Raw genomic sequence first — 27,309 nt, 5'->3', positions numbered from 1 at the left:
AAACATCCTTATGTCAGAACTAAAATGCTTTCATTGATAAGTATGTAGCTGCTTTATTTCTAATCCATTGTTCTGATCAAACACATAATTTTATGACACTGACTTTGAAAAAATCTTAAGACTGAATTTTAAATAGTTGTCCATTCCAACACTAAACAGAACTGCATGACTCACTCTCATAATTTTAGTATAAAAATTATACTAATTTTATAAAGACTACAAGAATAAACTTAATTCACTCTTTTTTCTGGGTAATATAATAATCTCTTCATAGTATCACACATGGGAAATTTGCTTTATACAGCATACACAGGCAACATACAAAACAAGGTGTTATAATAATAGTGGTACTCTGGAATGCACTTTCACTGTTCTTTGTTGAAGCTGAATCATTCTCCACACAGAAGTGTCTAACAATTCTGAGTTGACACACAAAATGGAACATTATATGGCAATAGTAAACACATATCAACCTCCCCCAAACATCAAGCATTATTTACTGTAGTTATTAGCACAGCATTCTTTATTCAGTGGAAAGATCATTTAGTATGTAGTTAGGAGGCCATTAGACTTCTCAGAACTAGAGTGTTAACAAACCTGGTTTCTTATCCTAGGAGAGTATTCCCACTTAGACCACATCTGCCATCTATTAATTCCTAACATATAAGGTAGCCTGCGTCTTTTCATACGATGACTTGAGGATCATATTCATCACTTTGCTTAATAAACTTGAACCAGCACTTTTATCATACCTATACTTTCAACTTTCTTGATAAACTAATGTGTGTATCATAGACTCAGTTTTTCTCTCTTTCTCTCTCTGTAACAATAAAAAAAATGAGACAAATGCTTTTGCTACAGTCACCATAATTAAGGTATATTATCATCCCTTCTTTCTTTCCTTCATATATGAAGTAATAGCTCAGCAATTCTAGACTGATTAATTAATTATGCTTCATATGATGCAAACAGGGAGGAAGTCCCAGTTCTCTCTGGCAAGCAAGACTCCTGTGCTTACCTCTAATTATGGGACTGCAGCTACAGTGCATGAGGTTAAACTCCATAGTAAGCTGCAAGGCGCTCTTTTAAGGGAAGAGGAAACTGGTCAGAGAAACGCCTCCAATTCTCATCCCCAACTTGATTTTTAAATCCATGAAGAATCTACAAATGAGAATGGGGAAGTTAAAATAAGCAAAAAATAGAGGCTACATTATTTACTAGCCTATTCACATGCAGTAAGCCACAAACTGCTGAGTTGTACAATCTGAATTCTCCAATATCATAATGAAATGCTACAAAGAAGCAAAGAAAGTAGACCAAGATCTTACTAATGTGTTTTTTCAAAGGTGACAAATACAGCTACCCAAAGAAACTAGTGTATGTATACGTACTGATATATATTTTTAATAGGTAACTTAAAACCTAGGTTTAAACCATTTCAGAATGTTTAATTATAATTTTTTCAATTCATTTTCCATCCATCCATCCATCCATCCATCCATCCATCCATCCATCCATCCATCCATCCATCCATCCATCCATCCATCCAACTGACATACATTTTAAGACTACTGTGTTCACACTTATTTCTTAGCAGATGTGAAGTATGTTGTGGGAAGTTGAATTAAATGGCAGTCAGCTTTTGACAGAATAAATACCTGTCAATTTCTAGCACAAATATCAAATCTTTGCGAATGGAACCAGTAAGACAACTTCACTAAAAATGAAGCTCTTAAAACCTTCTTTGTTTTGAAATAACAGGGATCCACAGTCAATGGCAGTAAAAAGCCAGTGAAAGAGAAAAACAAATAATCTACAGGTTTCTGTCTGGACTTTCTGATGTAATAAACTACCTGAAAATGAAATTACACTATGAAAAAAATAAATCTTAGTATGTTCTCTCTTAAAACAGCAAGTAAAAGCAAAACATTAGAAAGGACAAAAGCAGACAGAATGACTGTTCCTCAATAAAAATTATACCAAGAGAATCTAATGTTTTGTTTTCCCTTTTTACACTCAGTGTAATGAATTGTGGAACAGTTTGTCATGAACACATCCTCAAATAAAAGGCAATATCAAAATTCAAGCTCATAGTAACAAGTTCGATGCAAGACTGTCAAGCAGAGCTGTTTTTAAATAAATGTAGTAGTAACGGCATTACATGCAACCAGTTAACTTACTGCTTTTCTCCCTCCCACAAGCAGGCTCTTTCCTAAACCCAAAGAGTCACATTAACTAGCTGCAAAGAAACTCCTGAAAATCTAAGAATGCTCAGTGATAAACAAAAGGTTACGAGTCAGATTTTAACACTGGCTCTTCAAAGTATCTTCTCTTCCAGTTCTAGTACTAAAGAATAAATAAATAAATTTTAAAGAAAATCCCAAAACCTGGACAAATCCAGTTTCTTTCCCTTGTTTCTGAAGTCATAATTACTGTTGGAAAAACATCTGCTTGGACTACATCAGTCACATATTCATAAAGAAGTTGTCTAAAAACCCCAGTGTTATCACTGAAGAAAACATTGTCTCCTTTTCTGCAAGGCAAATCCCACAAAACTACTTTAAAATTGCCTGCTTAAAAAAGCAAGTTTTTGCCAAGTGACCAAGACCTACTCTGTTAGGTTTGAATGCAGTTTCCCAAATGGATCACTTGGAAAGAATCTGAAAAAGAGGAGTTTAACCTGCTGAAGGACTAGTGCAAAAGCAGGCAGTGAGACTGCTTTGGACAATCATCACAGACTCTATCCAGGACGCCCTTTTAAGTTGTAATTGCTGTTTCGTTCTGCTGATGTTAGAATACTCATAGATCTACCTTTTCTAGATCTAATGTTCCTTGGAAGGAAGCTGGTTATCTGAGAGACTAACTAGGACAGCAAAATTTCTGCCTTTGCTCTTAAAGATGGGATAGAAAAGTTCTAGCTTCTGATTTGATGCTCACACATGTCACTAATTGAAGAAAAAGTGCCAATACCAACCCATGATCCTAATAAGTACTTAAGAATATGCTTCATTTTTGCTTTAAGAATATCATGAACCTTACTTTTGACATAGAACTTCCTGAAAATGGGAATTTCACTTTAGAACTTGTGAGGTAAACCACTTCTCTCTCCCTCCCCCTCTCCTGCTCTTTTTTTTAATTTAAGACACTTCTGCCAAAATACAGTGTATTGCATTCTGGGTAGGGCTTTTTTGTTTTTTACTTAATACAAGGAAAACAGTCCTTTAGTTTAAATTCTACTTATGCTTTGCCCAGGGATGTATTCTTGGGTATAACTGCATGTTAGTTTCTTGAAACTTAACCAAGAGGGATTCTGCGGAGGATTAAGCAATCTCTTATTTTCAGCAGGAGTTAGGAGAAACAAATAAGATACCACTGGGATATTTTTAATTTGAAACTTATGTATGTCTCCAAAATTAAGCAGCCATCTTTGCGGCAAAAAAACGGTCTTGAACCATACAAATCTCATTTTCTCAAGAAAATGCCTTACATGTAGTATAAACTCCCCTGTTCTTCCAAATGCAGGAAAAACATAGCAGCCCAGACATTATGAAAAACTGTTTGAGGATCATTATCCCTTCAAAAAACACCTCAAGTGAACTTTGCAACTATTTAAAAAAGTTCGGAATAATCCAAACGCATATAAGAAAATCAAAGTTAAAAAGAGAAGTCAGGATTTTCATGTTGCTTTGTCTCCATGACCACAAAGACAGTAAGCGCTAGAAAGCACTTTCACTAGAAAGTGAAACAGAAAGTAAGAAACCAGAGGATGCAAAACAACCATCACTAGGATATAATATTATCTTAGCAACTTACTTTACAGAACATGTCTCGAAGATCATCTTTTGGGCTAATCCATGATGCAACAGCATCACAAAAAAAAATAAAGTCCTACAAGATTAAAAAATCATACAGGTTAGAAACACCAATTTATGCATCTGAAAACAATGCTTGATGATCGTTCTGTGAAGTGGATGATCTTTGATCCTAATTTACAACTGCTTTTGCTTTCATGTATTTATTTTTCACATTATTTAGACAATGATAAATTATTGTATGCCTAAATGTTCAACTACATCAATTGCTGAGTATCTCAAATTAAACCACAGTGAAACCAACCACAACTCTCCCCTCTGCATCACACTAGTATAAATTTAATTCTTTCAGTACATCTACAAATGCAGTATCTCCTTCCCTTACTCAGAAGCAACAAATGTATCTCACACACATTTCCAGTTAGGGAAAAAAAAATCTGTTTTATTTCTTAAAGTTTTTTTTTTTTGTGGGAAACAGAGAACATTTATCATACAGGTTTCAAAACTAAAGCCACCTCAAAATCCCTATACTCTATTCATCTCCTGTCATGCATTACCTCCTCCTACACCAACAGAACACCAGTCTTTAAAAATAATGTTGCTAATGCAAGAAATAGGAACTGAAGATGATTAGAAAGAAAAGAGAAGTTAATGAAATGGGTCCTTATTTAACCCCTCTCTGTAAGCTACATGAAAGGACAGTAGAAGACTGAAAAGTAAAATACAGAGTAAGGCCTAAATGAAATGAGCTGCACATTTCAAAGCAAGGCAAATGCTCAACTCTTGTGTTTCAGGAAGAAGAATTCCAGGCAGAGAAAAGGGAAAGATCAGTTTTGTTTTCCTCTTAAAAAATATTACATTGATAAAGCTTCACTTTAGAGATGTGGAGATTAAAGATCAAGTCATATTCTCTTCTTCAATTGTACCATTTCTTTTAAAGAGATGCATGTTCATTGTCACACTGACTCTTTGAAAAATCAATCCAAAGTTGAAACAGAATATTCCCTACACAAGTGTTAAGAACAAATGGGTGGTTACTGGCTTTGTTCTGTTTCTTGTTTTAAAAACCTACATTACATGTGGAAAATAGGTTTAAGAATGTCAACTTTTACCTTATATTTGTATACAGATCCTGACCACAACCTGACAGAAGTATCAAAATACAGTTATTTTAATCAAAGTTCATTATTTACATATTCATTGACAGTAAAAGACAAAAACTCATTTTAAAAGTACTTCTCCCCTTTCCTTTTTAGATGACAATTACTGAAGGATCATGAGACACATCATTCACAATATAAACATTTTGGGGTCCTTGACTTCAAAATAATGCTACATCTTGTACTGCAGGGAATCTCTTCAAGGTAAACTTTTTCATACTCCACATACAGCTCTCACTAAATTTCACATGAGTAAAGAAAAGTTAGCATCTATTAACGTATCTTACTTGGACTACTCCACTGGGATTGACTGTAATCATGGTACATATCCCACGGAACGCTGAATCCTTTTCCTCATTGTCTCTTATGTTTCGCAGAGAGGTGCACCTAACAAATTGGAAAGCAAAACTTAGATAACTCTTACTCTTCTTCAATCAAGTCAAAACTAGATGACAGTATCTGATGGAATAAGTCACACTGATAAGATGATCTGAAACACAATTTTGAACACTTAGAAAAACACTTGTTGCACACAGTTTTTACTAGCATAATACCATTAGGCATCACCTCCAGAATCTGGCTTTTTGTTATACTGTAGTCAGAAAGTGTGACCTCTATTCCATTAAATACAAAAGAAACATGTATCTGAAATACTTATAGAAACTATCATTATTAGAAGCGGAACATAAAATACTGTCACAGTATGAATTATGTCAGATACCACTTACAGAACAGTTATTGAACTTAAACAGCAGCAAGCAAGCTTTTTTATACGTAACAAATCTATAAACATATATTCCTTACAGCATTTCAAGCCTCAGACTGAATTTTAGGTAATGCACAGTTTAAATTTTACAATACTTGCATGCACTGTATTATCATTCTGGTGGATTTTAAAATGCTCTTTCATAGTCAAGCTTTAACACAGCAAGCATGTGACAATCTTATCCCATGCATAAATTAGTCGTTAGCCACAACATAAAGAATACATGACGGTGCTACTAAAAACTCACAAACCTGATAGGACAAGATTAGTCACATGGTTGGCAATGATTAAGGATTGAGATTTTGTAACCAACTGAAAATATATCTAAAAGTGAGATAGAGAGAAGAAAGAAAGAAAGAAAGAAAGAGAGTGAAGAAAAATGAATTAAAAAAAAAAAGATTGAATAATACACACCAGGGTCTTATAAACTGCTGTAGCATGGGGGCCACCTCTTGAGGACAAACGTAACCAAGACGACCAATTGTTATTGCTAAGGTAACGCAATCACGGTTATACACCACCAAACGCCAACCAAGACATGAGCAAATGAGGGGGGAGGAGAAAAAATAAAGAAAAAACAACAAATAACTCAGAAACAGAAACCAACAGAATCTGTGTATGATAATAAACATAAGATTTCACCAGTGCTGTTTATTACCACCCCCTAAATAAGAGGCAGCAACATATATGGTATACTCTCCAAGGTAAAAGAAAAAATTAAAGAAGTATGAGAGAACACCAAAAACACAATTTCAAATCAAAGGCTCTCCGATGTAAGCAGTTATTCTGTCCCTCTTTAGAGTAATAATTTACAGTAAATTTACCTCTACACATTTAAAGTTTTTATTGAAATGTACTATAATGGATATTTTTTTAGAAAGGAAATTAATTTTCAGTATAAGTATCAAGTATTCTAAACATTTTATTTTATCCAATATTTAGAATTCAAGGTTTCTGTAGATCTAATCTACCAGTAAAAATACATTTCCAAATACTTTTACATAGAAGATATTGTCGTGTGTCTGAAAGTCCTAAATAGATGGAACACTTCTCAAATGTTTATGTCTTCTTCATAATCTCACAAAGAATTTAATTAAAAATGGTTGCTAACTCAAATCAACTGACTGCAGAACACTAATTCTTTAATCCTAGTATTTCTCCTGCTCACAAAAGTTTTCCTCATAAGATGTACAAGAATCTGACTTCTGATACCAAAGCATGAGGACACATGAAAAGCAAAATTGCTACACTGCATGATCAGGTAGTTTGGTTCTTTGTTCTGAGGGACAGACCAAAGGAAGTATCTTTATACAAATGTGTTTTAATGGTGTTTGCTCAACTCACGAAAGATTAATCTTTAGAAAAAGGAGAGGGTGGGGAATAATGTATCAGAATTACTTGAAGCAAAATACATGAATAATACTAAAATCCAGCAGATTTGTATGAAGCAGAAAAAGGAAACCTATGTTCAAGGGACATACTATGCAACACTCTAATTAACAGGCATTTGTGAACAGTTTCATGAAACATGCAATAAAGCAGATGATGCTTTCTCAAATATAAGTTTGGTGTAGGATATACTAGCAGTCTCAAACATATTCATTTCATGTGATGCAGCTTACTGTTAATGTACTGGTATCACTCAATTTCCATACAGTGTCCAGAATTTTTTAGCATCTTATAAAACTTCACTGAAGTTCAAATGAAAATACAATTTTAAGTTTTATCTGTAAATTCTTACAGCTGTCAAAGTGTGTTTTTACAGTTGTTTTCATAATTAATAACACAGCAAGCTACAGCAAAACCAGTAATATTCTTGCACATACTAGTGGCACACAACAAAATATCCCACAACAAACTTATAATAAGTACACCACACTCAACATTTATTTGCAGTTATCCATCCACATTTAAAATAACTATTAAGAGAATTGAAAAAAAAAAAAAAAATCAGTGTCCAGATGCTTCCAAAAATTCTCTTAATGATGGAAGCATACATACATTTAACTATTGGATGCCTCTCAGTTACAGGTATTACACATCCATCAGTGCAGAGGAGGAGAATCAGGGCAGGGGTAAGAAAAACTTATATGGTTATACTATTACAGTATTATACTGTTACACTATTCCACAGTATAGTTCACATCTAGGTATTTGATTCAAATTTTTCTTTTCAAAAATAGTCCCTATAATATGCCATAAAACTAGGTAAATTTTCCTTCAAGTTCACCTTCCATACTAAATGAGATAGAGGGGCAGAGAGAACACAGAAAGAAAAAAATGCTTTGAAAAATCGTTCTCCAAATTATCTCTTACTTTGCTCAAAAAGTCTAACTGTACCATTGTACTTGCATCATATTCAATCATGTCAGATATTGCAACTAAACTGTCATTTTCTTACAAGATGGTTTTCAAACAGAAGGAAAAAAAATCCTCAATTAGTAAAATAGTAAACAATAAACCCATAGCACTATCTATAACTTTTTGCTCAAGTATGGAAGGTGCTTTTCATACCAGAACAAGCCCTCTATAAATGCAAAAGAAACAAGCCTCAGAAATCCCAATTCAGTAAGGCATTTGGGAATTACTCTCAATTTGGAATGCAAAGTCAGAACATAAAATATGCATGCCATTATTAGAATTCTTTTCAGGAATTTGCTACTAGGTGACCAGGTAACAGAAAGCAAACATAATTTCAGTTATGCTGTGGTAAAACTGCCATCACAGATCTAGATTTTTTAAAGTTTATGATATGCAAGTTTATTCTAAAATTTTTGTAAGCTTATGATATTGTAAGTTTATCATAAAATAAAAGTGCACTTTTTTGTAAATTCAAAGAGTTCACTGTTTTATATAGGCCAATTACGTTTTTTCCAACACTAGACATATATATACAGTACACGTGAAAGGACATGCATACATCAAAATCAGTGAGAAATTAAGTCTGAAGTGTTACTGCATACATTTGTCATACATAAAACTGGAAGAATGATTAAATAGATACAAAATAGATATAATAAATGTTAGAAAAGGAGAAAGCAGTTAGAATCTAGATATATGATTTGCTGCAAGACTGAGACTTGTAAGAGCTTGTGCAAAACAGAGTTGCTTTTGCTTATAAAAGCCAAGTACATAACAAAATTAGTTTTGGTGTGGTTCCCCTATGCAATTTCAAAAAATAATGATAAAAAAAATATTTTCATTCCCTTCACCATGTACAGGTTATTTTTTGGGTACCTGTGTTCTCTAACAACGTCTTTGGTGTGTTGGGTCTGTTAATTATTTCTACAAGCTGGTGCAAGACCATTGGTATATAAGGCTGCATTTCTATACCTGAAACAACAATTAAAAAAAAATCAGAAGAAAATGACCATTAATATACATAATGTAAACAGAAAATGTTCATGTAACTTACTAACAAGGGCAAGGATCACAAATGTAATTTAAATATTAATGTAACGGTATCACTTTAAAAAAAATTCACCCAAAACACCCAGACAAATAATTCCAAATGTGCAGAGATTTAAAAAAAAAAAAATTAAATCTTACCCATCTGGATAGAGATTTCTCCAATTGCCCAGGTGGCATTGTTACACACAGAAATGAATTCAGGGTTTAGGTTGGTTCCCAAAATTGGCATGAAATCAGCTAGAAAGAACAACATTTTAAAAACTCATCACACAATACAACCATCTTGTCCCATTATTTTAGGATTGGGGGGGGTGGGCGGGGGGGGAAAAGGGATGTTTAAGAAAAGGATAATGTAAGCCTATTTAAATACTTAGAAAGAGTTACATTCAGATTAACAACAGCTATATTCCAGCTATTTATCAGATTAACCTGGAAATTAGAACCTAACCAGATAAATGTAAATATTTTCAAATTATGCTTTTAGAATCTTCCTAGAAGGGTTTATCTTTATGTAACTTTTATGTAGAAATCTTCTCTCTTTCCCTTTCTCAGGTGAGAGGAGAAAGAAGAAGAGAAGAAAAAAACCACAGCTACAAGCACTAGTTTTATCATATGACAGAACATCCCCCAGATCACCTGGATGTATTCAGCTACCCCTGAAAAAACAAAGACTAGAAGGCAATTACATCTTTGACTAAATTAAGAAAAGTAAGTTGAAAAGGTCATCATAACATCTGCCAAATAATTTTAAATCCAAGCCTATCCAAACATCCATTTGGCAAGTGCATCTCAACATTATCTTTGGGAAGAAAGACCAAACATTGTGGAAGTGTAACTCTGAAGCCACTTTCCACAGAACTAAAAAATAAAGCAGAAAAACAAAATAAAACCTAATTCTCTACCCCATTTTTGGATTTATATTAGACATCTTTTTACTTAACAATAAATTCAAGTAGAACAAAAAGAGCTATAAAAATAAAGAAGAAAAACAAACTTTCACCCTGTCCACAAAAATAGGAACGTATTTTCTAAACATACAACTAAAGGGACAAAAGACCACAGATTTTTACAGAAAATTAAAATGTATCACACCATAAAAAGGCAACTCACAGAAAAGGGAGCATAACAATGGCTAATACAACCTCTTAGACATTTGAAAAACAAGTTATTAAACATGTAAAAGAAACATACCGATGCAAGGTTTAACATGCTGAAAACATGCCTTTGTCAGGTCACCTAACAATGCAAATGAACTCTGCCGTACTTCAGGCATTTTGTCCTAAAGAGAGAAAGTAAAAAATTACAATTCTAGACGAGTTTCAGATTCTCTGAATAAAGGAAATGTGTAGATCAAATAGCTCACTCATCTCACCTGCATGCATTGATACATTAACGTCAGGATATTGCTGCGAGCCACTAGCTGTTCAATGTTGCCTCCAAGTCCTTCAGCTAAACCACTGAGTAAATCAAGAGCCACAATCATGAAATCTTTATCTGGAGCCTCATATTGGTCTGGCTGAGCATTATGCAACTGCAACAAATAAGTAAACATTTTCAAAATTATACTAGATTTTCTCAGGAGTATGACAAAAAAGCTGCAGAACTGCACCTTCATGCAGATATTCAATTTCCCTGCACAGCTCTAATTTTACATAGTTAACACTTTGGTTTAGCAAAGTAACATTGGAATAGTTATAGCAAAATACCATGGCTTGTGCAAGTGTCTTCTGCACCAGATTTACACAGCGCTGGTACACAGGTTCACAGTATGGAAGAAAGCCAGATTGCAAGGCAGTAGCAACTGACGACAGGCACTGGAATTGAAAAAAAAGGAGAGAGAGAAAGTAGTCACTACTTTTCTTCACATGCCTGAAGAGTCTTTTACTTGGGAGAGGGAATTTGGAACTTAGGATTTTAAGTACACCAACATGTAACTGGTTAAGCAAACACAACCTAGAAAGGCAGTACCAATTTAGCTGAGCCAAGGCAACTATCAGCAAGTTCTTACTCGCTCCTGTGTAGACCATTTGAGAAAATTTCTCAGCAGCAGCATCTTCTTAAGAGTTAGCCAAGAAAATGCATACAAAACCAGTTATGAGAGTTCAGACAGCACTTGCACTACGCTGCAGTATCTTGACCATAAACAAGCCCTAATATAACCTAAGAGTTACAAAACTAATTTTTCTAGAGGTATTTTCCTCTAGAGGTGCTTCACACTCAGCAAGTAGAGAGCATTAGACTACATGGCCTGGTTCATACCTTCAGCTTGTCTGACAATAGTTTTAATGGAGGGATGAAGGGAGAGCAAGGAGAGAGAAGACAAGAACAAAAGGAGGATAGAACCCTTTTTTTGTAGAAGAATCCTATCAAAGAAAACACTCCAAAATGACAGAAAAAAATCCCTAAATTATTTCTGCTAAACCTAAGGACATTTATTCAGTCATAAAATTTTCTTACCACCGTCAGAATATTTTTTCCCTAGTGGAAAATAGCTAAAAATGTCAGCATTTATAGTCATATTTCCTAGGAGGAACACTTTTAGTAAAAAAAAATAGTTTCTAAAAAAACTTTATAAAAAATATTCACATTTTAACATTTACCTCTAATAATGGGAAGAGATCTTTATCTTCATCCTTCAGCATGTTCCACTTCTGGATTAATGGAGGCATTAGCATCTGAATATATTCCTGTTTAGGATGAAAATGCTGCTAAAACACTTTACTGCATACTACTCTATTTCAAAGTTAAAAAAACCTGAGATATATTCTACTTTTTCAAATAAAGGAACAAGCGGGTGTACTATAATTCAATCACTGTTGCAATTTATAGAGATATTTTAATAATAGATCTCACAATTTGCGTTTGATATTTTTTCCTAAAGCACGTAAGTACCTTTACAAAAGGAATCTCTTCCTCCAGGTTTGATTTTAGCATAGCTGCCCAAGTTATCTATCTGACTGCCACAAGGCATACAGAAAACATTTTTATATTTACATTGTGGCTCTACATGTGCCACCTGCTTTTCTCAACTATTTTCTACTTCCCTGACGCTACAACCCTATATCCATGACCACAAGTTCTGAAACTTCTTCCTCAAACTAACAATCCACAAAGAAAGTAATTTCCTATCCCTCCAGAAGGAGGCACTTAGCCCTTCTATATAAGGCTGGATTCCTTGCCACTGCATTCCTGCACAGTCACAAGGACACTAAGCAAGGCATCTCTAAAGTGCTGTTGCTTGCAGAAGGCATCCAAAGAGGCAACTGATTTTGCTGTGTCCAAAGGTACAAAATTCTAAGTGATTAAAGAAAGTCCCACCCTCATCAGGAGCTGCCATTTAGCTTCCTCCTGGTACTGCAAAATATCAAGGTGGCCAGGCTCAGAGAGAGACTGAAAAACGGGTCCTTTGCTGGTGTGGGGTCGAGATGGCAAGTAAAATGGAAACAATTAAAAATGGTTTTTTCTAGGGCAGACATGTAATTTGAAGCGCTACAGAGAAATAAAACAAGTCTCAATAACCATCATAAGATGCAAACATATGACATGTACATCTTCTACTAATTAATACATGTACACTAAAAAAAGCCCCACCACATTCGCGTGTGTTACCCGTGCTTTGTACAAATGGGGTATCCATAGTGATAACTCCTCTGAGCTAAAAAAACTTGAAGCATGAAGAAGACCATGATGAACAGCACATTTCACAACAAATCACACACTTTTGCTTGTTTACTCAAAATGGCAAATATTTGGTAGTGGGAGAACTATGTGCAGTCTATTTTATCTGTGTTTTATCTGTAAGCATGTAGCACTAATAAAAGGTACACGGAAATATCAGCATTTCTAGTTTATAACATCTAAAGCACACTACAAAAAACACTGAACAAGTTTTCAAAATATAGTAAGTCCTTCTACAGAACATAAGGTATACTCACTGGTTTATTTAGATGATGTCCTACAGAATCTGCTAGAGTTCCTATAGCATCATAAAGAATGAGCAGGTTTTTATGCTGGTATTTACTAAATGCGAAGACCAAAGTGTCAAGTATATATGCAAGATAAGGAACAAGTTCTGTACAAGCCTCCTCTTCTAGAGTAGCAAAGGCACTGAAGGGCAATAAAACAGGTTAGTACCTCGGAAATAATTAAGCAAAACAACCCTAAAATGCCATGCTTAACCTATATCTGTTTAAACATAAAGCTGTATTCAAGTTCTCAAATTCATGTAAGATACACTTCCAAAAAGGTAATACTTAAATAACTTTGATCTTTTCTAACTGAACACAAAATCGCCCATAAGGATCCAGCTCTTACACTGTGAAGAACAAAATTTTAAAGTATTGCCATAAACCTCCATAGGGAGTCCGCCACTCAAAAGAAAAGCATTAGACAAAAAGTTACAATATACTAACTAAAATAGAAGGAACCACAACAAAAGCTGATTATTTAAGTTAAAAGTGGACCACTATCTTTAATGTACACAGTAGCTGCACCCAGACATTTTGACACTGCTGTGCCAGTACAATGCAAACATCACCTAGTACTGCCAGTTGTTCAAAACATAGAAAAATATACAGAAAGACACGGAAAACTAAAAGCAAATACAGAGGATGAACAGTTTTAGCTGCTCTTGGTCAAAGAGCACATCATGACATCATGGAAACTTTTCAGCTTGTCTATCCAGTGTTTCAACAGCAGCGTTAAGGAAACCCATCAAAAATGAAACAAAATCAAAAAAATCCCCCCCCCCACCAGAGACACTGCATCAGAGAAACATTAAGGAAAGGAAAAAAATTATTGAGCCATTGAAGATATACTGGCCTAGCTCTCTCAATAAGATTATTATTAGCTTGTGTCTGCACTAAAATGCATGCATCTCTGCATGAGGTGAACACACTCCACTGTGTGCTACCAAATACAAAATGCAGGTTTTTTTAACACAAGAGAACTGTGAACTCTAAGTGGCTAGCTTTCTTACTTTATTTATTGAATTATTTATTTTTTATTTTATTATGAAGTATTCTTTCAGAAAGGCATATAACTTGAGCAGGAAAATGTATTTCAGTAAAATATCATTCTGTGTGTCGCCAACTAAAGAAGCAGTTTCTTGAAAGTACAGAAGTGAATGTTAGACAGCTGCTACCATACAGAATTTAGGGACAAAAACATTCTGTATCCTGTGACCAATCTTCAATTTGGTAGAATAAACAATGTATGTAACTACCCAGTGTTGGGATGAAGCTCTTTGTTGTTGTCCAAGAAGGTTCACTGTATTTCCTTACAATTAAGAAAGCTAGTAAATATGTTTTGACTTGTGATAAATCTACATTTTCCTTACAGTGAAGTTTCCCAGTTTATATTTATTTGCAACAGTAATTTTAGTGAATCTCTGCTCTAAAGAAAGTATCTCAAAACATGCTCTATGTCCGACAATGGCCTTATAATAATAAAAAAAATCAGGTGTACTGTAATTTTTAATATTTCATTCTAGATTTCCTGGTTTTCATGGCCCATTGCACATCTGTCATAAGCACCACGTGAGGTTATTTAACTACACCACAACACAGCTGTGTTCAACTAAATGCAGACTTTCAGCCATGTTTTGGACAAAGAAAGCTTGAGGAGAAGTGGAAGATTTTCCTTTGGGGATTTTTTTTTTTTGTTCCTTGTTTGCTTTGTTTGGTTTTTTGGGCTTTGCATTTGGGTTTTTTTTAACAGAATAAATAGAGAAGACGTTAAAGCTACCCAAACTTGCCAGCCAAATTTCTGCAGATGTTTGGAGACAAAAAAGGAAACAGTGTTGAATTCCTAAATCTTACTAAGTACATTTCACAAAGTCATTGTATCTGTTCTCAGGCAAGGATGTATTTTCCTTTTGAGCAAAGCTTGGCCCAAGAACCCTGAACTCATCACTCTCCTTAGGCACTACTGACATGGGGGTAGTTGTTGTTATTATTATTATTATTATTATTATTATTATTATTATTATTATTACTATTACTATTACTATTACTATTATTATGATGACAATTATTATTATTACTACTACCATTATTATGTTTCAGGTGTTTGGAGGCAGATGTAACTGCTTCTTGAAGAAACATTGAAAGCTTGCTGTGTACACTCCAGTCTGACAAAAAGTGACATGTAAATTTTTTTTATGTACATTCCCATTCCATTAATGTTGTGTCCATTAATTAAGTAATTAATGTTTTTTTTTTAAGAAGTAGACAGGGGAGAGAAGGGAATCTTACCTCCCAACATCTCACTTCAAGAGAAAGATAATATCCCTTGAAATAGTCATAAGCAAAATGTTTGGTAACGCTGAGTACAAACAGTTTCAGTAATCCAATGATAGGACAGCTTTCCACTGTATTCAGTTCTGACCATGTTCACAGACATTTTTTAAAAAGGCCAAACTTCTGGTCAATGAAACAGCATATATTGAAAATAAGTGTTGCAAACAGCTACTTTAGTACAATAAATTATTTAAGCTGGTGTTATACATACTCTGCAAACAAACTGCACAAGAGAAATAGGCATTAACTTTTTTCATGTTATTACAATTTGAGAGAAAGTTGCATCTACTATAAGAAGAGGAATATGTTAAGAGCTAGAAATGGAGTAATGCATTGACTGATAAGGGCATGAAAACAGCTTCCCATGGGATAAAAAAGCAGTGTAATGGATAGTGATGTTTGCTTAAGCTTTGGCTTACCTGCAGGCAGCTTCTTGTACTCTCTTGTTGCTATCCAAGATACGCTTTAGCAACTCAGTCATTAATGGCTTCAAGTATGTGTCTGGGGGTTGACTAACTACCCAGTGTGCATAGCGACTAAGAGTCCAGCATGTAATGGAGCGCACAAGAGCCTTTTTGTCAGAGAGGCACTGAATAAGGTGAGGGATTAGCTCTGGAAGATATGGAATCATACCCTGCATGCAGCCTGGAAAGGAAATATAGCTATTACAGTACCAGTATTACAGTATTAATGAAAAATTCCACTGTTTTCTGTTCCCTATGAGAGACATATTTTTGTTCTCTATCACAAAGGAACACAACATGCAATTAAAAATACAAATATTTTAACAAAGCAAGTCTAACTAATTTATATAAAGTTCTAAAAAAACTCTTACATAAATAATTATTATAATGATTAAATACTGAATCATAATTAAATTATTAAAATTATTAGATAATAATTACATCATCAATAAAGTTACATTATTTTCAATTACATTCCTACTTCAGTGCTTCCCGAATCTCCAGAAAAGCTTTATTGAATGTAGTACAACAAGTACATCCAAATAAAGTTTCTAAAGCTTGAAGTTCCTACTTCAGTCTACTCGGAAAAAGCAAGAAAATACCAAGCAGAGAAAGACTGTCTTGACAACAAATCATCACATAAGAAAGGATTCCTTAAGAAATTAAAATTTCTTCATTTTTCCTAAAATCATCAAAATATTGACCAGGAATAAAAGCTGCACCCTTTAAGTCAGCAAGGGCAGTAAGACACCGAGATTTGCCAGAAGTACTAACTTCCACTTTGCCGGACTTCAAATCAAAACCAACTAAAACTTTTCTATTAACAGCAAAAAAAAGTATGTTCACTAGACAGTGAGGGGAAAAAAAGATAATCCAGGCATGAACCCAAATCTACTTCTTCAGCTTGCAAAAGGGACAGAGATGCTGGAACTTCAGGCAAAAAGTCAAGCAAGACTGTGAGTAAATAAATAAGAATGGAAGTTAGCCTATTTTAATTGGAGGACCACCTACAAAAGGCATCTTAGTGTACTGAAGTCACAGGAGTGGTCTTCTCCATTTCTGAAAACACTTAATCTAAAGATAAAATTTATTAAATATTTATTTTCTATGAAATCAAGCTAGTATTTTGAGAGACATCAACACATCTATACTGTAAAGTTTAGAAAAGGAGAAATAAATTATGTAACCTGTTTAGCCTCCCAAATGTGCATACATTTGAAAATTAAAAATAAAATAACTGCACCTATCAGTATATGAAGAGATTAATCACCAAAAGTAAACTAGCTAAGGACATACACTTATTTGTATTAGTAAGTTCACCCGAGCTACTTTAGAATAAATTTAAAAATCAGCAACCTGATATGAACTGTTGCCTTACCTTCAGCAATTGCACCAAGAACAAGGATACCAGATTCTTTAACTACCCACTCGGGATGGAAGAGCAATTCCTTTAAGAGTGGCAAGATGTGTGGTAGAAGTTCATCACGAAATACATTAGCTAGGACATCTAGAGCAGCGGCAGAACATTTCCCTGAAGGGAATGAACAGTGTTAATCTCTGCTTATTATACAGACAGTTGTAGTTAGGCAATATAATCCCCTTTTTAACTCTGAGCTGCCAATGGATTCTCAGTGCACTAGGAGGGAACATACTTCCACTCCATTATACTACAGAGGGATCCATTGTGCTCCTGGACAAAGCCACAGCTCTTAGAAAGCTATTTTAATATAAATTCCTTCTTAATCTGCCATAAAGAATTGCACTGGTCTCATTAGTCAGCAATGCTGCTAATTGTCAAGCTATGCTGGTGCTCCATCTCTGTTCAAATTGGAAGTCAAATATAGAACACCAGATACGAAATAGGGCACACAATTCTGATTTTCAGATAATACTAATTTTCTCAAATCCAGATAACATATATTATTACAGATTTCTGATGTGTTCTACTCTTTTTTTTTTTAGCTCACCATTCCTGAACAACTTCGGCTTTCTCACTGTTTTAATCAAAACTGTATATCACAGGGCACCTTATGTCATTTGAGCCCTTTCTCAGAAAATGTGTATTTAATTCTACAATCTCTACACACAACAGTAACAAAAAGAGTATTAAGAATATAAAACTACACTTTTTTTTCAAGATGCAGCTTTACAGAAACAAGCATATTTGCATGCATATTTTCAACAGCAATAATTTTTCAGATATGTCTCAAAATTGTTCAGACCTAAGCTCGAAGTTAAATTCACCTGTTGTGAAAACTTGTGATCTTGGGAAAAAAGACCCTATGTGGAAAAAAGACCCACATCTCAAAGCATTATTAAAGAATGAGTTTGTTTGCAAAGCAAATTCAAATCAGATTTGTCAGAATTTCACTAGTTATTTTCTGTCACTGAACTTAAAAAAAATGTTTGTGGTGTTTTCTTTCCTTATAACATAGCCTATTAACCTAAAGGTCCTATGACCCCCACAACAGGACATCTGAAGTCTTGGTTTCCTCAGAGCCATCTCCTACCTTCGCAACTAAAGTACTGTATTGAGAAGCAAATTCGTCACTGAGAAAAGAAATACCTGTAAGGGCCATAGGCAGTAGAACGTTCACATCGAAATAAAAAACCCAAACCAAACCAAACACAACCCAATTTTAGAGGGTAGACTGAAATTAATGAAAGCATTATTAAGCTTGCTCCAGTTATCAATTTGCAAAGCTTTTTTTTCTCTTTTTAAACTGAATTTAAACAAGTGATACAGGATTTTTATTATTTCATAGAATTAAAATACTAAGCCTGAAAGCTCCACTGAATTGTATCAAAAAAATATTTGTAACTCAATCTGCCATATTCAAAATAAGCTTACAGATGGATAGCTTTTGCCAATATAGTTATAAAGTCAAAGTGTCATCTCAAAGGCTTCCCCTTCCAAAAAACCCACCAGTTATGTCAGCAGACATATATACAAACTTCTTTTATATATACAAACTTGTCTTTTTACTGTGGTTCTTCTATTATGCAAGTAGCTCTTGTTCAAAGCATTTCACACATCACTTTGACCTACTTAAATTCCAGTCAGAAATAGTATCATCATCATCAAGTTCATCATCATCATCGTCATCATCTTCAATACCATCTTCTTCATGTTGCTGAGCCACCGTCTTCGAACGATGGAAACGAGGCCTTATATCCTGCTCACTATCTGGAATAGCTTCGTCTTCTTCAACATCCCCCTGTCACCAAATTGTTTTATTAGATAAACTAGTCCAACTGTATTGCTTAAGGAAGTTAACAATGTAGTTTCAGTTCAAGATTTTGTAAGTGTGTAAAAGATTCACATCCCACCTGAGCTGCTCAACTGAAAAAAATGCCACTGTTTCTGTGTTCTACTGCTGCATTTACCAGAAAAGCAAGAGAAAGATACAAGGAAGAGAGCTATGCTCACTCCAAAGTAACCCTGCTGTTAAGAAATTACTCAACGGGAATAAAATGAAAAGAAGTGATTGAGAAATTTTGATACAGACATAGGTAGTGATGGAAAACGCTATGTATTCAACCTGGAAGGCATTAGAATTAGTTCTGAACATTTTTTTTCGATGTTGAATTCCTGCAGTAGTTGATGGTAATAGTACCCCAGCTCTGCCTAAGTTGTGTGGGAGGGGACTGAGACAAAGCAGGAGAGCCACAGATTATTTTCCAACAAACACGGCATCAGTTGCATTTAGTATTTGGAACATCATACTTTGCCCCAGAAAGTTAATTCTCCACTGAAGAGATGGTAGTCTAGTCTGTCCACTCTGACCTGAATCATCCTGATTTATAGGTCAGAACCTAACCAACTATTCCAACAGAGTAAAAGAAGCAGATGCTCACCTTCAACAGAATAATATCAATCTCTGAATATTTCATACCATTTACCAGCACAGGTATCAGCCTACAAAGAAATATTTACACATATTAAGTAACACATAAAAAAGCAAACCAGTTTGAATTTATATGGGCCATAATTTTGGTTGCAATCCTCACCTCCCAACTCAAAAGAGAAATACCTTAGCCTGATAAAAAGAGCTATTACCTAAACCAAGTCATAAGATTCATTAATATTTTGTAATGAGAAAAAGTGTTAATTCAAATTACAAACTTTTAAATAGAAGTAGCCCAAAGGCACAAATGATGAACTTAATCAGAAGCACCTTTCAGAAATTACATCTGTAGGTTTTCAGTAAGAACTCAAACTCCCATAATATGCATGATAAGCTGACTCTTGCCAATAGTACTTGTCACTTTATTTACTTTCTGATGAAGACTCTACCTCAGTACTGCTAAGACAGAGGCCTAACTACATTAATCTCTCCTATCACCTCATGATTACTTCAGTAAAACAAGCTTTCAACATTGCAGATCCATATTAGGATTTACTTTATTATTAAACGGGTTATGGCTATAGGGCTCCAACTGTAGAGATATACAGCTAAAAAAGGACTAAGGAAAAAAGTCAAATACTTCCCATTAAAACATGTTCACCACAATAAAAGAAAAAATGAGTAAGCGTATATAAGCCAAATGAAACTAATAACCAGGGATGACGCAGCAACAGTGACAGACTCAATCTTGCTGCATTCTGCAGGTCAGTATTGTTTTTGAAGGTATCAGGTTTGCTCTAATATTCACAATGTAGTGCCACATTATGTTCTAAACTTTAAATGAAGGAACAGTAAATATAAACATCATCACCAATTCATTTTGCAGCATACTTTGTGAAGTACACATTTTATAGAAAGTTCACAGGCATAAAATGGAACAGATTTAGAAACCACATGAACAAGTTTAAAGAAGATCTTGTCCCACTTTTAATTTAACATAAAAAATTTAAAGATTATCAAGTCCTGACAAGCTTATATAGATCCCTAGTCAAACAGGACTCACCAACAAATAAGTTGCCTTAAACACACATGATATTGAAAGATCATGGGGAAAACATGATATGACTCTTAATAATTAATTTTTTTTAGAAATTTAAAAGCTTTTTTAAAAAATGAGATGATTCTGCTGCAGTGTCAAGGTTCATGTAGGCCAAAAGAGATTTAAAACTCGTAGTTGTTAACTACATGGTGTGTGTTGAGAACTAGTACTATGTAGTACCATTCTTTTGCCCTTTGAACCACAAAAGCAGGAATTAAATCAGACCATTTTGAAATTTAAAAGTAACACTTATTCTCCTGGTTTTAACTCCTAGTCTTTCTCTGCTATAGTACATGTTTTAACCTCAATTAACCAACTTGTTAATTGGTTAGGTAAACCAAAATTTTGTTTTCTATTTTAATTACTTCACATCTATAATGCTATTTTCTGCTGAGAAAAATGTGTCTCCTGTCATCCTGTTCTTGCACTCAAAATCTTGAGAGAACTCTGTTCATATTTAAAAAGTCTTCAATGCATTAATGAAAAGAGTATTCATTTGATGGCAACACTGAAGAACTAATCTCCTGTTGCAAAAGATTTCAAATTAGTCTGGAGGAAGTTGCAAGCACTGTTGCAAACAAAAAGATATTTACACTACAGACATGGATATTTACTCCCATCCAATCAAAGATCTATCTCTTGAGGCATCTCTTGAAGAAAACTTTTTGAAACTTTGAAGAAGTAGGTTTTGAAATTCAAACTACTATCAGGCTGCAGAAGTATGATGGAACAAACTGTACAGGCTTTCTTCAAGTTAACCTGTGAGAGTAATTGATACAAAATTGATTTCTAAATCTAAGCTGTGTCATTTTGTTTTATGCTCTTTTTAAAATGAAGAACCCTTTGTATGACAATGCACATTGAAGCACTGCACAGAGATGCCTACATAGCCATAGTCAAGACAACATGTTCATGGTACACCAGATATTATAGTAATGTCACGTGGAGTTGTTCACTTAAGTGCATTTTACCCTATCTTTGCATTCATGTGATGTGAAACAGCTTGTTCAATTCGAGGTAAGCACTACAGTGGCACAAGTAAATTGTTCCTAGAGTTCGAGAGGGGTCTAAAACCCACAGAAGTCTTTTCAATTTTACTATGCACAAGAGTTAGCTATGGAATTCTTCTAAGCATACCGCAAGCCATATACACTGTCTCTAAGAGTATCCATGAACAAGTCAACTGAAATTTTAAGAGGACTGTCTGAAAATAAATATGAGCTGTAATTCTTGATACTTACTTAGTAAGATGCCGACATAATACCTCTTTACAAATTGGCTGTTCAGCCAAAGTCAGCCAAAATTCACATGCCTCCAGAGCCACATTTTCATCTTGATCCTGGGTCCTTTGAAGCATGTACTACACAAAATAAAAATAAATCTTGTATAAAACAGAACATTTATGTTGGAACTTTTCATTAGCAGCTCAAAGAGCACCTCAGCAATGTAAAATAACATGCTTTATCCTGGTTATGGTCAACACACCTGAAATAGTGACAGCTTCAATGTGTAAACTGGAGCAGTTTCAGCACTAGTGCTAGATTTTTAACATAATTTTTGCACTTAGGGTCAAGCAATGCCTGGCTGTGATCCCAGGCATTTTGGGATAATTGATTTAATGAAGAATAAACAACTGCCATATGCACTGCCTGTCAAACACAATGTCAATCTGCAATTAGATAAGAATAATGTTTTGCAATCTCAGTCTTAAAAGGAAACAAAGAGCTAGCAAGTGCAAGAGCAACACACCTGTTCTGGTGAATGCTTTTTATTTATTATTTTTGCAATGTCAAACAGGGAAATCTGCAGAAGAACATCTAGGAAATGAGACTCACCTCAACTATACTAATCATATGAGGAAGAAGGCGATCCATTCGAACTTCCAGCAACATTACAAGAGCACGGCAAACATTTTTGCGTACTTCAGGCTCCTCATCACCAGCCAGTGCAAAAAGATTCTGTTAGAAAGTAGTAACAGTTGAAAAAAACCTCAATTCATCATGTTCAACTTGTATTAGAATTGACATAACTGGCTGACTAAAGGAGACAGATGTACCTCTGTACTTGTCCAATGCACACTTTTGAATACTATTTTATTTTTTAAAGACATATGGGTTAGAAAATCAACTCTTTAGTCTCTCTGGGTATATTTTTATACATAAATATAAATATAATACAATATAATATTTATAATATAATATAATATGTATATATAATATATATAAATACATAATACACTGTGTATTAACACTGGCACAAGAACAGTACTTCTGGATTTATTTGGTCCTAATATAAATTGTGTCAGTACATAAGACGAGCAAATAAAATACTCTAAGAGAACCCAGAACCTTCTCATCCAAGTTCAGTAACACTATTCAGGCAGGCAGACAGACCCAGTGACATGCACCTCTCAGGACAGGTAAGGGACAGACTGCTGCCATTACTTTTGCACCTTTACACAAGAGCTTTCCCTGCTTAGGAAAAGGAAGCATATTTTGAAATACAACTACTTCTTTTGCTTACATTGTGGTTAGCTCTGAACACAAGTATACAGAGTCAACTTCAATCCAGGGGGGCTTAAGCTAAGAATGGGCAATAAGAAATGGAAAGTTCAGGGGTAGAGATGGTTGTAAAACATAGTTCAAACCTCTTGATAAATCAAATAGGTAATTTGACTTAAACCTCCAACCAAGAATACACACCCACCTCAATAAACGAATCTATGTGCAACATAAGAGCTTGAGTCCTGCTGATGATAAATTGATTGACACATGCCACTGCATGAGACCTACAACAGAAACAGTTAAAATATATATGTTTCATGAGTTAAAAACATTTTTAACATGTACTCAGGCATCAAAAACATACACCATATATCTTCAAAGGCAAGAGAGAACAAATCTATGCATCTACAGCATTACCACAAAAAATTACTAAACTACATTTGAAGTACTGCCGTATACTCTGATATACCTAATAAATATTTAAAAATAAAGTACTCAGTAAATAGGCTAGGATGACTACAGCTGGCATTTTTTTCTGAACAGTACGTATGTTCTTTTTGAGCATTTTAAGACTGTGATCTTCTCAGATAATAATTCCATACAAGTCAATATGGTGGTATATTAGCTTGACCTTCTTCGTTGTTAAATATGCAACTGTCTTTGCAATATGTCATTTACAATTTACTGAAACCAGAATGTGTTCACAATATAAATGTAGCTTAGAAAAAAAACACACTTGCAGTTGGATACATTCTAAAATACTTGTGGAAGAAACATTCTAAGAAATGAAGCACTGTTCTTCTATTCAATTTCATGCTGAGCCATTACTTACAGGTCTTTTTCATTCTCAGACACAAAAGTTAAATTCTCAAGGCAGAGGCATAAGGCAAAACTACCTGTAGAATCCTTTGTAGATTCTTTACAGTATTTTTACTACTGTAACTTCAAATTTCTGTTTAGACATTTCTTGAAGACTGTGTCATAAAACAATCTATCAAAAATTGTCTTTTGATAGATTTAAAGTATTGCACTGGCATTACTAGTCCTTTTCATACCACAGCACTACGTACTGGAACTAGGCCGTGGGTAGGCAGGTAGCCTTTAAACTTGAAACTGGTTTAAGTGTCAAAGCCATGAACATAGCAACACAGGGAAAAAGTGAAAGACTGTACAGTGTGGTAAGGAAAAAAGCATGTTTTTCAGCCTCTCTCCCAGCTCCAGAGAATTATTAAGTTTATCTTTCCACAAAACCAAGTTCACACTTTGTTTCATAATGTTCTTAGTGAGCATCTTTTATAGATGACTTTTTAAACTGTATTAGAATCCCATCGTTAGTCTTGGTCTTCACTATCTACTACTCTTGGCAATAAAGAATTGCCACCTTAAAGCTGTCAAATATAATTTTCAAAGAGAAGATAAACACATTTCACAGAATCACAAAGAATCAGAGAATGGCTGTGGTTGGAAAACACCTCTGAAAGTCATCTGGTCAACGCCTGTGCTCAAGCAGGGCCACCTACAGCCAGTCGCCCAGGACCATGTCCAGCTGGCTACTGAGTATCTCCAAGTATGGAGACTCCATCACCTTTCTGGGTAACCTTTGCCAGTGACTGGTCATCCCCCCAGTAAAAAAGCTGTTTTCTAATATTCAGAAGGAACATTCTGAGTTTCTGTTTGTGGCCACTGCCTCTGGTTCTGTCACTGGGCACCAATGGAAAGAGCCTGTGCCTTTTTTTTTTATCACTCTCTTCAAGTATTTACATATGTTGGTGAGTCCCAACTCTCTTGGCCTTTCCTGATATGGCCCTTTGCTGGAGTCTTTCCAGTTTATCCATGCATCTCTTGCACTGAACAGTCCAGAACTAGGCACAGTACTACAGGTATGATCTCACCTGGAAGATGAAGGTAAGGATCACCTTCCTTAAACCAGCTGGCAATAATCAAGCCCAGGATACCATTAGCCTTCTTTGTGGCAGGGGCATTCTGTTGGCTCAATTCAGGGTAAAAGCTACTGTTCTTTTTAATGAATAGTAGCAGTAACAATTTAATTCTGGAATTTTTCTTTTTTATTGTTACTTTGGAGAGATTAATATAGTTTAAAAGTGAAGGGATGATGAATCCATCTAATTTGATTCAGCTGGAAGTTCAGTTAAATTCAGATTTTTTTCTTCTGTCAGAACTCAGAAATTTTTGTCAGCAAAAGAATTTTCATTGCTGAAGCCATTACAAAAGGAATGTAAAATTCTCATCAGAAAAGTAAGTTCTAAGCACAGCACTGAATTTTTTGTAATAATATGCAAAAACTTAAAAGAAGCTATTTGATTTTCAAAATCACTGAGTGATTGCATGAAGAAGTGAGACTCTTGTATTAACTAAGAAGATAAACTTCATCGTTTAAGTTCAGTTTATTCAAAGATAAAATCAAAATTACTGATGCATGGAATCTCTGTGGGTCTCTGCAGGATCATTTAAATAAGCTAAGCAAGCTTTAAACAGATCTAGAAAACAGCAGCCTTGCTGCTAACATAAACAGAATTTTAACAGGTAACTGTAAGCACAACTCATAAACCTACCGTATTTTTGGGCTGCTGTGCTTGAAGAACTGCAAGAACTTAGGTATCATGATATTGAGTGGCCGGTCCAACACATCACTATCTAAAATTTCAGCAGAATCTTCACATATCTTCTGAAGAGCGCCAAAAGCACCCTGTTTAAAAATGAATAAATAAATAAGTATCTTCTTACGCATTCTAAAGAAAACAAAATTTAAGACTACATATAGAATGGGTAATTTCAGCACAACATAGTAAATGTAGCTAGTTAACAGTGTAAACACAGATAACTAACTAATGAATAAATTGAAGTATTCTTAAAGGCATTTTATTTAAACCAGCATCTGAGTATCTGTCAGTTCTCAAGCTGGGAGAGTCAGCAATGACTAAGTGATAATTTTATTTTGATTTGATGCTCATCTATCCAAATACTTTCAAAGAACACTAAAAAGCTAATTTTATTTGAGAAGTAAGTAGAATGAGCAGAAGCATCCATATCAATTGCATGTATAACTGTATTTCCTTTCATAATTCACTACAGGACAAAAGAGAGATATGGTCAATTTGAGTTTTATTTTCAAATGTGGGTTTTTTTCCCAGAGAGAAAAAAGTACAAAACCCAACACAGCAATGTGGCATCTTGGATCATTAGTTGTCCCTGAAGTTCCCTTTATACTACATGTTTCACATTTTCATGGAGATGTTATAAGTAATTCAAATGGTGTGATCACAATCTTAATTATTTACATCAGACATAGCTTTATATTTTTTCTTTATATTTTTTCTGTTAGTTTAAAACTGTTATTTACTTATTTCCCTTCATACAGGCTAAACAAAACAGTTCATTTCACCTTGATATAGCAATTGATCACTCTTCCAGGTTAAGTTACAAAAAGAATGAACAGTGCTTTTACATAAGACAAAATTCAACATCAGCTTAATGATGTTAATGGTGCCTAAAAGATGAGGTATCAAAGTAATTTCAGGAGACTTCTGAGCTAAGATAAATGATTATTCATCTGCAATCTTATTCCACTTTTATGCAAAGAAAATCAATTTGTTTGAATGAACAATAAGAACATGGCCACAGGTAGAATAAAAAGCATCAAATCTGAGCCACCGTTCTGCAGGGAGAACACATGGGCAAGTATAAATACATACAGACATACACACAATACATATACAGTGTCCCCAGTGAGAGAAAAAAATAATGAAATTCAAACGATCCTCTTCTATTTTCTATAAATCTCCTTACCTCACAGGTATTGTAATCTTCAGAATCCAACAGGCTGCAAAGCTTTGGCAAGAGTTCAGGCCAATTCTGTAACTCCCCTTTTGAGGCAATGGTTGTTATCAGAATGCCTAAAAGAAACAGAAGAATGGAGAAAATGAGA

General features: G+C 34.6%; 1 protein-coding gene across 3 annotated transcripts in view; it reads right to left on the bottom strand.

The window, feature by feature from the left end:
- The window catches only part of TNPO1 (transportin 1), a 56,859-nt gene that overhangs the window by 6,076 nt on the left and 23,474 nt on the right, over positions 1 to 27,309 (bottom strand). For all 3 annotated transcript variants that reach the window (XM_059837083.1, XM_059837084.1, XM_059837082.1), the window contains 20 exons: positions 27,171 to 27,277; positions 25,937 to 26,070; positions 23,566 to 23,647; positions 22,695 to 22,817; positions 22,101 to 22,219; positions 19,771 to 19,831; positions 18,962 to 19,130; positions 17,291 to 17,443; positions 15,868 to 16,093; positions 13,085 to 13,256; positions 11,750 to 11,836; positions 10,856 to 10,963; positions 10,522 to 10,680; positions 10,341 to 10,428; positions 9,288 to 9,386; positions 8,976 to 9,071; positions 6,153 to 6,228; positions 5,260 to 5,359; positions 3,814 to 3,888; positions 1,019 to 1,161 (listed from right to left, as the gene is read on the bottom strand). In XM_059837083.1, the coding sequence (XP_059693066.1) occupies positions 1,054 to 1,161; positions 3,814 to 3,888; positions 5,260 to 5,359; positions 6,153 to 6,228; positions 8,976 to 9,071; positions 9,288 to 9,386; positions 10,341 to 10,428; positions 10,522 to 10,680; positions 10,856 to 10,963; positions 11,750 to 11,836; positions 13,085 to 13,256; positions 15,868 to 16,093; positions 17,291 to 17,443; positions 18,962 to 19,130; positions 19,771 to 19,831; positions 22,101 to 22,219; positions 22,695 to 22,817; positions 23,566 to 23,647; positions 25,937 to 26,070; positions 27,171 to 27,277 (2,342 nt within the window). In that variant the 3' untranslated portion in view covers positions 1,019 to 1,053. The remainder of the gene's footprint in view (positions 1 to 1,018; positions 1,162 to 3,813; positions 3,889 to 5,259; positions 5,360 to 6,152; positions 6,229 to 8,975; positions 9,072 to 9,287; positions 9,387 to 10,340; positions 10,429 to 10,521; positions 10,681 to 10,855; positions 10,964 to 11,749; positions 11,837 to 13,084; positions 13,257 to 15,867; positions 16,094 to 17,290; positions 17,444 to 18,961; positions 19,131 to 19,770; positions 19,832 to 22,100; positions 22,220 to 22,694; positions 22,818 to 23,565; positions 23,648 to 25,936; positions 26,071 to 27,170; positions 27,278 to 27,309) is intronic.

The sequence above is a fragment of the Haemorhous mexicanus genome, chromosome Z, assembly GCF_027477595.1.
Source record: "Haemorhous mexicanus isolate bHaeMex1 chromosome Z, bHaeMex1.pri, whole genome shotgun sequence".
NCBI lineage: Eukaryota > Metazoa > Chordata > Aves > Passeriformes > Fringillidae > Haemorhous > Haemorhous mexicanus.
The sequence above is the reverse complement of the archived record's forward strand: the minus strand, read 5'-3'. Positions and strand labels throughout refer to the sequence as shown.